This window comes from Propithecus coquereli, unplaced genomic scaffold, assembly GCF_000956105.1.
Source record: "Propithecus coquereli isolate 6110/MARCELLA unplaced genomic scaffold, Pcoq_1.0 Scaffold129, whole genome shotgun sequence".
Lineage (NCBI taxonomy): Eukaryota > Metazoa > Chordata > Mammalia > Primates > Indriidae > Propithecus > Propithecus coquereli.
The window spans coordinates 3,677,221-3,692,046 of NW_012137080.1; the positions used below are offsets into that span (position 1 = coordinate 3,677,221).

At 38.5% G+C, this 14,826-nt stretch overlaps 1 protein-coding gene across 1 annotated transcript in view; it reads left to right on the forward strand.

Moving 5' to 3' along the window:
* The window catches only part of LPGAT1 (lysophosphatidylglycerol acyltransferase 1), an 88,998-nt gene extending 76,724 nt beyond the window's left edge, over positions 1-12,274 (forward strand). The window contains exons 5-7 of the mRNA XM_012638328.1: positions 5,236-5,326; positions 10,979-11,085; positions 12,016-12,274. Of these exons, the coding sequence (XP_012493782.1) occupies positions 5,236-5,326; positions 10,979-11,085; positions 12,016-12,167 (350 nt within the window). The 3' untranslated portion in view covers positions 12,168-12,274. The remainder of the gene's footprint in view (positions 1-5,235; positions 5,327-10,978; positions 11,086-12,015) is intronic.
* Positions 12,275-14,826: the final 2,552 nt, after the last annotated feature.

A 14,826-nucleotide genomic window follows, 5' to 3' on the forward strand; every position in this document is an offset into this window, starting at 1 on the left:
CAATACTTGATTATAAAATAAGCTTTGTGTTAGATGATTTTGCCTATTTGCTAATGTAAGTGTTCTGGGCATGTTTAATATAGGTTAGGCTAGTTTGAGCTATGATGTTCAGTAGGTTAGGTGTGTGTATTAAATGCATTTGAATTTTTGATGGGTTTATCGTAATGTAACCCCATCATAAGTCAAGAAACATCTGCATATAGATATACAGAAAGAGATTTACCAATGAAGGATTGGCTCATGTGATTATGGATGCTGCGAAGTCCCATGATTTGCTGTCTGTAAACTGGAGGCCCAGGAAAACCACTGGTCAAGTTCTAGTCTAAGCCTGAAGGCCTGAGAACCAAGGGAGCCTATGATGTAAGTCCCAGTCTAAGTCTGAAAGTCCAAGAATTGAGGAGGTGATGGTGTAAGTCCTGGTCCAAGTCCAAAGGCCTGAGAATTGGGTTACCAATTGTATAAGTCCTAGTCTAAGTCTGAAAGCCCAAGAACCGGTAGCACTAATGTTGAAAGACAGCAGAATATGGGTGGCCCAACTCAGGCAGATAGAGTGAATTTGCCTTGCCTCTGCTTTTTTGTTCTACTTGGGCTGTCAATGGATGGAATGATGCTTACCCATCTTGGTGGTGGGGAGCATCTACTTTACTCAGTATATCAATTCAAATGCTAATGTCTTCCAGAAACACCCTTATAGACTTACCCAGAAATAATGTTCAATCAGATATCTGGACATGCTTTAGCCTAATCAAGACTTAACCCAGACCATATAAGATTAACTATCCACATAGTAAAGAACCAAGATAATAACAGATAAAGCTAATTTACTGTGATATTATCAATATATGAATCTGGACATAATATGATTTAGAAAATGTTATAATCTGGTAAGTGACGAGAAATAAACATTGGAAATGAAGATCTCTCTCCCCACCTCCTTGTCTTTTTCACTTTTAGTCTCTTCAAGGTCTAGCAAAGTGCCATTGGTATTCAAAAAATACTTTTTATTTTCTAATTCAATTTAGTTTTGTTGGAAGTATTATGACCCCAAATACAAAAATTTTAGGGCTTAAATTTTACTTGAACAGTGTTTAAGCATAACTCTACTGATGATCACTGTTTATCTTTTAGTTAGTCATTGAATCTGAGAAATGGAAGGGCTACCTAGATCTTTTCATCTAACCCTTTCATTTAACTTACTCTCAAAAATTGAGGGAAAAAAATCAGAAAAAATACATATGGAGAGAAAGAATGATAAGGTAAAGCAAATGGGGGAATTATTAACATTTCGGAAATCTAGGTGAAGCACGTATGAGAATTTTTGGGCTATTTTTGCAACTGTTCTTTGAGTCTGAAGTTATTTCAAAATAAAATGTTTTAAAAAGTCATTAGACACATGGAAAGCACGATAGTGATTCTCTTAAGCAAATATACTAATGCCATATTTTGCTTACTACATAGGTAACTTCTGTTCACTCAGCAAGCATTTATTAAGCATCTTACTGTGTGTCTCAAAGGATATAAAATGAATAAAGATATAATAAAGTTCCAGTTCTAAGCAATGCCATCTCATTGTTTACATCCTCAAGTGGCATCTTGATTTGCTTTTGACTGTTGCAAGGAGCAGGGCTTGAGAGGAAGGGGCTCAATTGGAAGCAGTGGCCTGGGTACTGAGTACTTGCCATCTTCCTATCCGCACAAACTTTATCTCCAAGTATGTCCCTAGGTTTCCTACCTATAAAGTCTTTGGAAATATCTGCCTTGGTTTATCCCCTATATTAAAGTAGTTAAAAGTTTATATCTGAGTTTCTGATTTTTATTTTCAGATAACTGAGTGGTCTTTTAAAAACCTTTCTAATGGTTTCATGGGGAAGCTATAAATATTACGTTTTAGTATGTTGTTAGGCCTGAACAGCTTACCTCAGGATAACGGCTCAAAGTAAAACTTCTGGGAATTGAGTGCTGAGAGATATTCTGCCATGTTAAATTTGACAGTATCTGTTCTTGTCCATAAATCTATTTTTGATAACAAGCAGTTCCTGAATTTCCAAGTTATTCTTACCACACTAACCGTGGCCGTGGCAGTTAACTATGCCCATGGTACTGATGGCTTTCCACAGATGGCACCGCATGAAGTTTTCTGCTGGCAGATTACTGTCAATTTAGTCCAGTTCAGCAAACCTGAGTTCCCACTAAGGACCGGACACTGATTTGTACATTGGACATGCAAAGATGAGAGTAGAGGAAACAGCCATATAAGAAAATAAATAGAGCACCAACTCATAAGTATAATCCTAGACACAGTTACAAAGGACAGAGTTGGCACTGAGAAAGAATTTTTAACTGTCTAGGAGAGGAGGAAGAGGAAGCTGAAGGAGAAAAGAACAAGGGTTTAAGACAGACAAATTCTTATCTACCATAGTGGGAAGTCAACAAATAAATTTTAAATGGGATAATCTGGAAATAGTGGTATTGGCATTAGCATGTTTATAAGCTTTATGGGGGTAAGTGGCAAAGGAAACAACCGTTGGAAGGGGCTGTATCTGGGAAACAGGTATCTGAGGAGGGAACGTATATGGCCATTATTTTTCATTGTCTACCTTGTAGTACATTTTGAATTTTGAAAATTGTATGCTTGTGTTACTTTGTTAAAAATTTTTAAGACATTTTTTAATCCTATGTCTTGGTTCTTTTTCTATTGCTGTAACAGAATATGAAAGACTGGGTAATTCATAAAGAATGGAAGTTTATTTCTTAAAGTTCTAGAGGCTAGGCAGTTCAAGGTCAGGTGGCCACATCTGGTTTGCTTCTGGTGAGGGCCTTGTGCTTTATCATAACATGGCAGGCGGCGTCTTGGAGTGAGAGGGGCACACCTAGAGCCAAAATGGCTTTTATAACAGACCCACTTCATGATAACTAAACTGCTCCCATGATAACCCATTAATCCGTTAACTCTTCGGTCCCCAACTCCTGGGCCGCAGACAGGTATTAGTTTGTGGCCTTTTAGGAACTGGGCCTCACAGCAGGAGGTGATCAGCTGGCGAGCAGGCAAAACTTCATCTGTGTGTACAGCTGCTCCCCATCGCTCACATCACCGCCTGAGCTCCGTCTCCTGTCAGATCAGCGGTGACATTAGAGTCTGATAGGAGCGCAAACCCTGCTGTAAACTGCGCATGCAAAGAATCTAGGTTGTGGCTCCTTATGAGAATCTAACGCCTGATGATCTGAGGTGGAGCTGAGGCGGTGATGCTAGCGCTGGGGAGTGGCTGCAAATACAGATTATCATTAGTAGAGAGGTTGGACTGCACAATAAATGTAACACTTGAATCATCCCAAAACCATCACCCCCCACTCCTGTCTGTGGAAAAATTATCTTCCATGAAACCTGTCCCTGGTGCCAAAAAGATTGGTGACCACTGCATTAACCCATGAATGGATTAATTCATTCATAAGGCATGACACAGTCACCTCTTAAAGTCCCCACCTCTTAATACTGTTACATTGGGGATTAAGTTTCGACATCATTCAAACCATAGCATCCTACTTACTCTTCTAGGCAAAACTCAAGTGATACCTTTTCCTTATATCCTGTGCTGTATGTAAATATGTACATTCCTTCATTTAGACTCACACATCAGTTCTTGAAACTCCTTCTACAATATCTGTCATACTCTGGTTGTTTACTTTTGTTATTCTTCTGCTAGATTATTACCTTTTGAAAGCAGGAACCATTTATCTCAGAATCTTCTTTGGTGCTTCGTTCCTTACATGAAGTTGACATAATTAACTTGAGGGTTTAGCCATGTTGTCTGTTGGCTCACATTTTGGAGTCTTGGTGGCATAAAAATTTAAATGTTCTAACTCAGATAAGGTGGTGCCAGCTGCTAAGCACTACTTTTCATCTTTTTTTGAAAGTGTAATTTCATCCAGTGCTCCTGAATCTGATCTGTAGATTTTGGTAGAATACTCTGTATTTAAGACTATTCTGGATTATTGATAAGAATTTTCGTTTCTCGAAAATTAGCTAATTTTTCATTTGGATGGCTATTGGTACTGTAAAGGTTTATTTCTGATATATGTGCATTTGTTTATTTAAATATAATAAGAACTCCTCATTTGATTCCAAGAGGACTGGTGTTCAATAAATTTAATCCTTTGCCATATTAGGGGATTAGTCGTTTTAATATTTTAATCCTATGGTGACCAATCAGAGTAATAGAAGTAGATTGCTCTTGAGGGAGCATTTGGTCTGCCCTCCTGGCTGTCTCTTCAGGCTCAAGAGAATATCCAAGCTATTCTGGGCAGATGGTAGGGTAAATTCTCTGCCAACACACAGCCCCACCCCTATGCTAACCCACATTTAAAGACATAGATGCTTCACCAACCTCATCACTGCTCTTTAAAGAGTTCAGTTGGTAAACCTAAACTCTGTTTAATTCAGCCTTATTTTTAATGTCAGTTTTTTGCCTCATAAAGGTATTTTAAATACTATTTTGAGATCTTCTTTAGCCCTTTAGTTCTTGCTAAGTTATCCTTAGGTTGATTGGGCCTGATTTTATATTAACAGAAACTAAATTAATCTTACACAACAAAATATGTACTGCAAGTATTATCTGATGTGATTCAACAAGTTTTTATCTCTCTCATAAAGGGTTACCTGTTCTGTGCTAACCACTGGGCTTGTGGCTTTATTAGACCCAAGAAAACTTTATGGAGAATGTATTTGTACTAGTCCTTAAAGGATGATAGATAGAATTTAGATAGGTAGGGATGACAGTGGGGATGGGTGGGCAAACAATGCGCAGTAGTGACTGTATGAGCAAACACACGGAACTGTGGAAGTGTAGCACATGTGTAGGAAACAGTAAGTCATCTGTAATATAACATGCTTAAAGGGAAGTTGTAGAAAACAAGGTTGGAGAGTTGAGTTCAGATTTTGGTTTACCTTAAAAGTCAAGCTAAATATTTGTATCTCTAAGTAACTGAAAGCCCAATTCAAACAGAGTTAGGCTCATATAACTAGATATCCAAAATAGGACAAGTTCTCTGATACGCTCAGTCTGATGACTCAAGCTCAATTTCTCCCAGCTCTACTCCCCTCTGTAGGTTGGTTTCATACTCAGCCAATAGCTGGGTGGGTGTCCCAGAAATTCAAAGCTTCATACTTCCCATGAAAGATAACAAGAGGAAAAATAGATTTTATTTTTCTTGTGATCTCTCTTAAACTCTTTCCTAAAGCCCCATTAGTGATAACTTCCATTATCATCTCCTTGGCCTTGATTGGTTCTGAGCACATTCCTATACCCCGATACCTATGGCTAAGAGAATGGTATCTGATGACAGGCTCTGACGTGGGTTCTTAATGGGAAGGGTGCCAGGACTACCACAGTTAGCTGAGTGATAACAGATTGGAAAGACATTTGCTTTGGGTGGGTTTATTTTATTTTTTAAAGAAAAGCTGGAGAATCTTTTCCCTTGGCGAGAGATTCCTAAGAGTGGTTGCATACATAAACTTTTTATACTAAATATTGAGTGGCAAGAAGGCAGAAATATATTTTTAGGAGTCAAAAAGTAATGTAAATATTTGGCTGCTACTCAGTGTGGTAGAGGTGAATAGTTTAAAAAGTTCTAGTAATACTTGTATCGCAAAACTGTGTTAAGATACTATTAAATTATCTGTAAGTTAAAACTCAGTAATTTGTAATACCATTTGCTTTTAAAAATCTGATATTTTAAGTTTTAAATTTACATCTTAAATTTTAAGACATATGTGTAATATCAGAATGAAGTTAATTGACTTTCCTAAACATTCAAGTATTTAAGGACATTTAAATTAGAGGAAAGAGAAAGAAACAAACAAGCAGTTAAATTTCCTGCGTAGCCCTGAGCACCTCCCTTATATCCAGAACTGTGCTGGCCAAGAGTTGTGGGGCTTTTTTCTGCCTGGAGTCAGCCCCATATATACATAGTTCAGGGACATCCAGAGATGTGGGTGGGGCTCGTGCTCAGAGTTTGTGGCCCCCACTCTGTGCTTACTCCTCTCTGGATTCCTCACTTTGAAGCTGCTATGGTCTTCCTAACCTGTCCTCGATTCTTCAACCAGTAAGACTTATCCATGTTTCTGTGTAAGTTTTAGCCTCCCTGCATAGCACTAACTGGGCACTCCTCTCAAGTGAAAAGCTATAAAAGATGAGAAATGCACCCAATGCCATACCTGTCTTCCAAGTGCTGACTCTCCAATATCTGCCTGCTCTTAGTCGCTCTCCGGTGCCATCCACTAATTACTTTTTATGTTTTATCCAGAATTTATCATTGTTACAGGAAACAGAACTCTCTTATTTTAATGGATATTAAAAGTCATAGGGAGAGTTTCAGCTAAATCTCAACTCTTAACGGGTGAGAGAATAGGTTTTGCTTTTAAGTGTGCCCCTGTTCGCTTTTCTGGACTTTTACTTTTAAAGTAGTACTGCATTATACCAGAATGATTATAAACATAGGCACCAAAATCACATGGCATTACTTAATTATAAGATGTTTATGATTCAGAATGTTTTTATTAATTAATATTAGTGTTGAAATGAAAACACAAGATATCTGTATTCTTAAAGAGAACTCATGGATGGATCCCCAAGAATATGTCCCCAAACTAGCGTAGAAGAAGAGTTGAGAAACACTAGCCATCCTGTATACTTAAATGAGAGCCTTCTGACTTTGTTATTCTCTAGTTTAAAAATCTTTCCATAAAAGGCACTCTCATAAATTGCTAGAGGGTATCTAAATCGATACAATCATTTTGAAGACAATGTAGCAATATCTTTCAGAATTACTAATGCATTTAATTTTTTTTATTTTTTTACTTTTAGTTTTGAGAGTATTATTTTTTGAGACAGAGTCTCACTAGAGTGCAGTGGCATCATCATAGCTCACAGCAACCTCAGACTCCTAGGCTCAAGCGATCCTCCTGCCTCAGCCTCCCGAGTAGCTGGGACTACAAGCATGCCACCATGCCTGGCTAATTTTTTCTATTTTTAGTAGAAATGGGGTCTTGCTCTTTTTCAGGCTGGTCTCGAACTCCTGATCTCAGCCAGGGAGTCCCACTCATTCACGCAGTGAGGCGTATCAGAACCTGAGTGGAGAATGTAGAGGAGAAATTTTTAGTTTGAAAAGAGATCTTTCAATTGCTTTGGAGTATAGGTCTTAAAAGGACTAATACAAAATTAGCCTATAGGATGATTTTATGTAGTGTAAGCATTTCCAATATTTTTTCTCTTTTTAAAAGTGAAGATATTCTTTAATTCATCTTTTTGTTCACTCATTCAGAGCAGGAGAAATTAAAGTTCTAATACTAAGGGATGATAGGGGATTTTATAGTAGCAGGCTGACACTTGAAGTTTCTGGACCTTAGTATCGCCTACTCCATTAAAATATTTGGCCGACCAAAACACTTCTATATTACTGCTTTAGAGCAATGTAGTATTATATTTGGGAAAATAGAAAGATGATTAAGAATGGGAGAGTTATTTTCTGTGTAAATAAAACTGTATTTTGGTTACCTTTCATCCTGTTAAATTTTTGAAAGTAAAATTTTAATCAGAAAACCATGTGAGTTCTTGAAATTGATTTTTAATAGAGTTTTCATACCACGCTCCTTTCTTCTTTCCTCTCTTTTTCCTGTCCATTCATACTTAAATTTGGATATTAAAATATCCCCAATCTAACGCATTCTACTAAGTGAAGTATCCCAAGAATGGAAAAACAAGCACCACATGTACTCACCATCAAATTGGTATTAACTGATCAACACATAAGTGCACATATAAGAATAACATCTATTGGATGTCGGGCAGGGGGAGGGGGGAGGAGGGGACGGGTATTTGCATACACAAAGAGTGCAATGCACACCATCCAAGGGATGGACACGCTTGAAACTCGGACTTGGGGGGGAGGGGGGTGGCAAGGACAACATACATAACCTGAACATCTGTACCCCCATAATATGCTGAAAAAAAAATACCCCCAATCTGATATTTAAATGTTTAAATAACAAGAGAAAGGGATCTGATTATAATGTAATTCATAAGTAATGTTCATTTCTGATTGTTTTTTCAAGTTACATGCAAATGACTATGCCATGAGCAATTTTAAAAAGCCTTTGAAGGAGTATGAATATAATCATTCTTGTTATAACACTAAGTGGGGTTTTTAAGCTGTAAAACCACAAGGATGAGAACAATGTGAAAGACAATGGCAACAAAACTTGGGCCAAGAGCCAACCTGACTTACACTGTAGAACTTCCAAAAGGCTGGCAGCATCAGTACCTGTAGAAATGAGGCTGAAAGTATTGCTAAACTCAGAAAGACTGCTTGAAATCTGTTTAAGAAGAACTCAGAGCCCCCAAATCCCTACCTTGCATCCCACAGCTAGTGATTATTCTTTCCCAACCCTGGCAGATACTGGAGTAAATTTACTCAGGAGAAGGAAATTGAGGCTCACTGGACTGAGGAACAGCAGGTCCAGCTGAGGCACAGAGGTCCCATAATGAAAACAGTGTGGTAAAGCCATGTCAGTGTGCCCCGTGCTGAGATTCCCAGCCCTCTTCTCTTGTCTCACCAGCTCCCAGAAAGCCAGCAATCAGGCCTTCAGCTCTCCAGGCAGGAAGTTAGAGGATCTTTCTCTGGGGAAGTGGGTGAGTTCCAGAGGAAAGACCAATTTAAATGGTGCAGCCAGATAATACTCAGTGAGGCTCACCGGCAACAGATTCTACTCATGCGCTGAGAGCTTTCGGTCAGCTGTTTAGTCCACATCTGTAAATGGGAGCAGACAGCAAAGAATTACCAGATCACTGGTAACCTAACCAACCTGAATTCTGAAAGATAAAGACCAAAACAAACTTAAGAAGGCGACATGGAGGAACCGAGAGTATACATGGAGAGGACCACTTTCAAAAATTCTAATAGTACATGGGAGTTCATTAACCCTTTTCTCTCCTTTTAGGAATGTTTAAAATTTTCCATTATAATTTTTAAAACTTCTCATAAGGGTAAGATATTGCACAAATAAAACAATACTAGCATATGGTAAAAAAGGAACATTCCAAATAAAAGAGCTCTTAAAAATTAAAAATACAATAAAATAAATAAAAACTCAGTAAAAGGTTTAGAAGTTAAATGAGAAATTTCCCAGAAAGGAAGACAAAAAGATAGAGATGGAAGAAAATGGTTTTCTAACCCTGAGTCCTCTATCTAGCCAAATTATAAACTAAGAAAAGATTGGCAGACATGTAAGATTTCAAGTACCCTTTCTCAAGAAACTGCTAAAGACTACATGAAAATGAGTAATTGGAGAAAGAGGAAGACATGCAGTATAAGAAACATTCTATCCATCGTAGGAGTGCAGGGAAGCACCAGGGTAATGGCGAAGGGACTTCACAGAATGTAATCTACACGTTACAAATCCAAAGTCTAGCTGAAATTTCTTTAGAAAGGTGAAATTGAAAGAATGTCTGGTGCAAGGGAATATCTTGGGAGAAGATCTAGACCACAGATCAGTCTGGCCTTCTGCCTGTTTTTTAAAGAAAATTTTGTTTGAACGCAGCCATGCACATTTATTTATACATTGTTTCTGGCTGCATTCATACCGCAGGGCAGGACTGAGTAGTTGCGACAGAGACCAGATAGCCTGCAAAGCCTGGAGCATTTTTTCTCCAGCCCTTTAAGAAAAAGCTTGCAGACCAGACCCAGGGAACTGATCCTAGACAAGTGGCTGAGAGCTTGTGGTTGAATTAGTTATATGTACATAGAAAATTAAGCAAACGAAAAACAATGTAGTTGCTTGATGCAGGGAAAAATAAAAATTGGACAAGAAAGGAAAAGTAGCCATGATTTATTCCATGGCTTAACTATGGATATCTTTACTTGATTATAATAATTTAAATGCCTAATACTGAGCTCTCTGAAATTACTGCACAACTCCATTGGGAAGATGGGAAGAATGTGTGTGCGTGGTTGGAAGAGAAGGAGGAAAGGGCTCAATCTTCATCTTCCATAGTGGGAAGACAGTAGACAGGCTTAAAGCTGAAGAGGAAACATGGTAATAAACACCAAGGTAACTGGCTAAAAGAGGTGAAGATCAATCCCTCTAGGGAGGGAGAAACAAAGGGAGAGGGACAGGACTGCCATTTTCACACAAGCCTTTGCTGACCTTTTAAATTGTGTACGTTTATACCTTTGATAAAGAAAAAAAAAAGACACCCCCCCCCAGCAGAATTGGAAAACAAAAAAGAAAAGAAATTCTTTCTCAAGGTCAACAAATACATAGTGCTGGTGCTGGCCCTTTCTCCTCTCACTTCCCTAGGTATCACTGATCATGACAGCCTGATTCCCTGGTGAGTCGACACACGGTCTCAGAATCGGTTCCAGTAGCCACTCCAATCAGTAAAAGTTGTCTCTATTCATGAAACCAATATCTATCCTTGGTAGAATTAGTGAAAAGCTAATAATTTGGGCAGATTCTGTCTGGTTCTCAGAGGTTCCCACCAAAAAAACATTGCTAAGATACAATATTTGGCTGAGCATTTAACTAAATGACTAAACGTGTTCTGGTTTAGCTGCATTTGAAAACTTCATCTGTTCTAAATACCATTCCTACTTAAACCCACAAACATGGGAAGGCAGTTATTCTCAGTAATTATTCATGCATAAAAGATAATTCAGTAGATAAATTTTTAGCACCTAGCACTGGACCTAACATAATAGGCTCGTGCATGTTTGAATAAATGCATAAATGAACTTGTCATGTAATCAACAACAACAATTTTACAAAACCAAGATGCCTTGAGAAGCTGAAGAAACCAACCCTTGCAAAAGCAAAAGGTGATAATCACATAATTTTATTCAGCTTTCCATCATCCGTGTGTTTCTGAATGATTTCGACTTCTGGATTTAAAGTAGTCTTAACCTTTTTTTTCCTAATTCTTAATAGGATCTTTCCAATTAAAGATGTACCCCTGGAGATTGATGACCTTACCAATTGGCTCTATCAACGGTTCATTGAAAAAGAGGACCTCTTATCACATTTTTATGAAACAGGTACACAGCATCCTCTAAATAATTGTAAAATTGTAGCAACAATAATGGAAGCCTCTTTTTATTAATAAGAAAGCTATTTGCATATTAGATCTCGAAACTTGAAAGTACACTCTGTATAAATTGCCTGTGAGAAGCAAATCCCCTCATGAATCAGCTTACCCTAAAGGATTATCTGCAAGGACAAAGACTATTTGAAATGCTGAAGAGTGTTACCAAGATGACCTTAGGTAATATTGCTCTGAAGTGATCTAGCTTTCCTTCCCACAAACAAAAGTAGAGATACGTGTTTACTTTGTATTTCTTTATATTATTAAGATATATTTCCTAAAGTATATTGCCTTTTGAAAATGTCAGTGTTATACAACCACTTTTTTGTGGTGAAAAACCCTTAATTTATAAATACAGGACTTAATATAAATTATGCTATTTCAGAAATTATTTAATGTCAATTTCACACATCCTGTGTCTTGACCAGTGTGGAAATCTCTAGGGATCCGGTGGGCAGCAAGGCAGCTAGAGTGCCTGGTCTCATGCAGATTATATTCCAGTGGGAGACAGACAGTCAGCAAGTCTGCAGAAAGAACAAAAGCTACATCAGGACCATTACAGACTGGGGAAAATGCCAGGAAGGAAATAAACATGGAGCTGTGAGAGAATGACTGAGGCCAGGGAGGCGGGTATTTTTTCTACGAGAAGGATGCCAGCCATTCACTAACATGGAGGGAGAGCATCCCAGGCAGAGAACAAAGGCAAAGGCCCAGAGGCAGGAAACAGCTAGAAAGTTTGGAAATTTGTATTTCAAATGAGATCTCTCTTCCAAAGCAATGGAAACTCACAGAAGAAGCTTTACACACACGCCCACACACCCTCACCCTCTAGTTAACCTACCACTAAAGTAAAACAAATTAATATTTCTATCTTGTTTCCTAGGAGCTTTCCCACCTTCTAAAGGCCAGAAGGAAGCCGTGTCCAGGGAGATGACCCTCAGCAACATGTGGATATTTCTCATACAGTCTTTTGCATTTTTGTCAGGCTATATGTGGTACAACATCATTCAGTATTTTTACCATTACCTGTTTTAGGAATTGACTTGGACTTGTCAAGGTCACCATAGGAGTTCAGACTTTCTTTCATAAGTGTGCATTATTTTACATGTGCAAATCAGAATATGTAAAAAAAAAAAAAAAAAGCAAAGGAAATTCAATGGATGGATTAATATTTATCCCCCTTTGGGATATTTTAAAATTCTACTAAATGAGGCTTAGTAATATAATGACCTGCTAATATATTTTAAGAACTGTTCGTGTTTTAAAAAGATACACTCTACCACGTATTTACACAAACATCGCATTTGGAGAAGAGGAAATCATAAAATCATCCTAGAAGACCATCCAAGAGAAATTCTGTTGCCACCAGATGTACTTGGTAATTTATAATTTAGTTCAAGCTCAGAAAGTTGTATTAGTCCCTCTTAGCTAGTAGTCTAATTAGGGCAGTACTCTAGAACGCCCTCATTTGTACCAACTCGTGCTGTTACTAGAAATCTTGAGGGGAGCTGGTTAGCACCTTCTGAACTGTTTCCCTGTCATTTGCAGTGACAAACTCTAGTCCTCAACAACTAACAGAGGTACATTGTTGGCATTCTCTGTGGGGGAAAAGCAGTGTCCACCCACCCTGGTACTAGAATGTGTTCTTCACAAAGGTTAGCTCAGTCCAACGCTGTGTTTACATGCACTAGTGCTTTCCCTTATCTGATTTCTCATTTTATGTAGAAGGCATATTATAGATTGATAATTGTATTTTATAAAATGCACTTTTATCAAAGGCAAATAGAGCAAAGGATTAGTGATACAGCCTGAAAACAAATGTGGCATATCCGTGAGAGGCTGTCTTGTGTCTGGTGTTCACTTACCTGCCAGCAAAGCACCGCCCTGCTTGGGTCACCCCCTGATGTGATGCTTCTGTTTGTAGCTTAGAAGCTTGTTTGGGATTTTTTTTTCATTTTGACATTCATACTAAATGCATTTGGGGATGGTCAAAACAAATGAATATAAAACATTTAAATGATCAATTTAAGGGGAAATAGTCTAGTTTATGAGAAAAATGGGAGCTGAGTGGCTTATAATGGTGACAAGTTCTCACGTGGCACCCCCAGAACCTGTGCAGACAGTAGTCTGTTCTGTCGTCACACGAGGAGCTGGCCCTCTCAGGGCGAGTAACCAGGAGAGAGACCAGCACAAAAGGCTTCCCAGTCTCTTTCAGTTGCTTTTGAAGAGGATAAAGTCAAGTTTCTATTTCTAGAAAACATGTTTAAAAATTTGTCACTACATTCACATGATTTACCTCACAGGAGAACCATACTCTTCTCACGAAGCGCCGGAGCTGCGTCAGTGTGGAGCTAGAGTATGAGTTTTGCTTTGGGACTGCGAGACTATTAAGATCCTAGCAAGTCAGTGGTAGTTTCCTGTGATATGAGCGTTGTAGATTCCCCTGTTGTCACTAGTCACACAAATAACGATTCTGAGAAGTAGGCTATAAAAAATAAAGGCTTATTAATGTTTTATTATTTTTAAATAAACCAAAAAAACTGAAAAGATGTGAATCTTCCCCCAGTTACGTGGGAAAGGTAAAGCAACACCAAATAAAAGCCCACAGCAGCTTCATCTTTAGAGTAACTCAGCGCATACGTGAAAGAGAGTGACGTGTTAACTGAAATACCTCATCGAGTATTATACTACTGCTGGTCAGATGCAGAAGACAGTGTTAATGTGTTTGGTTTGGTAACGGTTGTTATGAAAGATAATGTTCTTGAAATCTAAGCATTTCGTTCTGTGTCCTGCAGTGACAGTGAACAAGTGAAACCAGTTTCGGTTTAGAGGTATGGTTGAAGATAGGAAGCCACTCAGAAGTGTGACCGTGCTTCTGTGTGAGGCCCAGCAAACACTGCTAAGCTACAAAGTGAACTGAAACTGTTCATTTGAGAGGTTAGCCGGCCATCTGGGGGAGAAGTTGCTCACTGTCAAGTATAGCACGCACAGTCTCGGCTAGGAGACTTTTTCCTCATTGCTAAAGCAAACACAAGGTAGAGTAGCCAGTTCTCCTATCCAAATAAAAACGCGTACCTAAGTGTGGCTTAGGGCCACTTTGACATCACTGTGCTCCAAAGGAACATGACATTGTTTAGTATACCGTACATGTTAAACAAACTGTCCTGTACGATGCTCTGCTTTTCAAGTGCAGTCTCATTTCCACAGTCTCCAGGGTGACAAATACCAATGGACGTGTGAATTAATTTTTGAAAATAGATTTGTGTCTTGTAAATAGATGTCTATTTGACCTGCCCTATCCCTCTTTGATTCTTTATCAACATGTTCTCTCTCTTCTGTTTGCAAAACACGTTTGTTTGAGAGCATTGATAGTGCTTTCCTTACCAGTAACTGGAGTTCTCCTGCTTGCACTAGAGAACGTGAAGAGAGAATCAGTGTTCTTACATGGCAATCTGAGGAAGCAGCAATATGCCACTGTACAGAACCGAATAAAAATTCCTAATTTGTACTTTCTTCATGAAGTGGGATGAAAGGAGGTTTAAAGGATGTATATTTTGTCAAGGGGAAAGAAAGTAAAATTGTGCCAGTTTTATACCAGTAGCTTGTAGAATCTCAGCACTTCTTGTTCTTGGCTGAACTGCCTAGGTTCCCAGGCAGATGGAGTTGAGAACTCGCTGCTGGAATCCTGGTATCA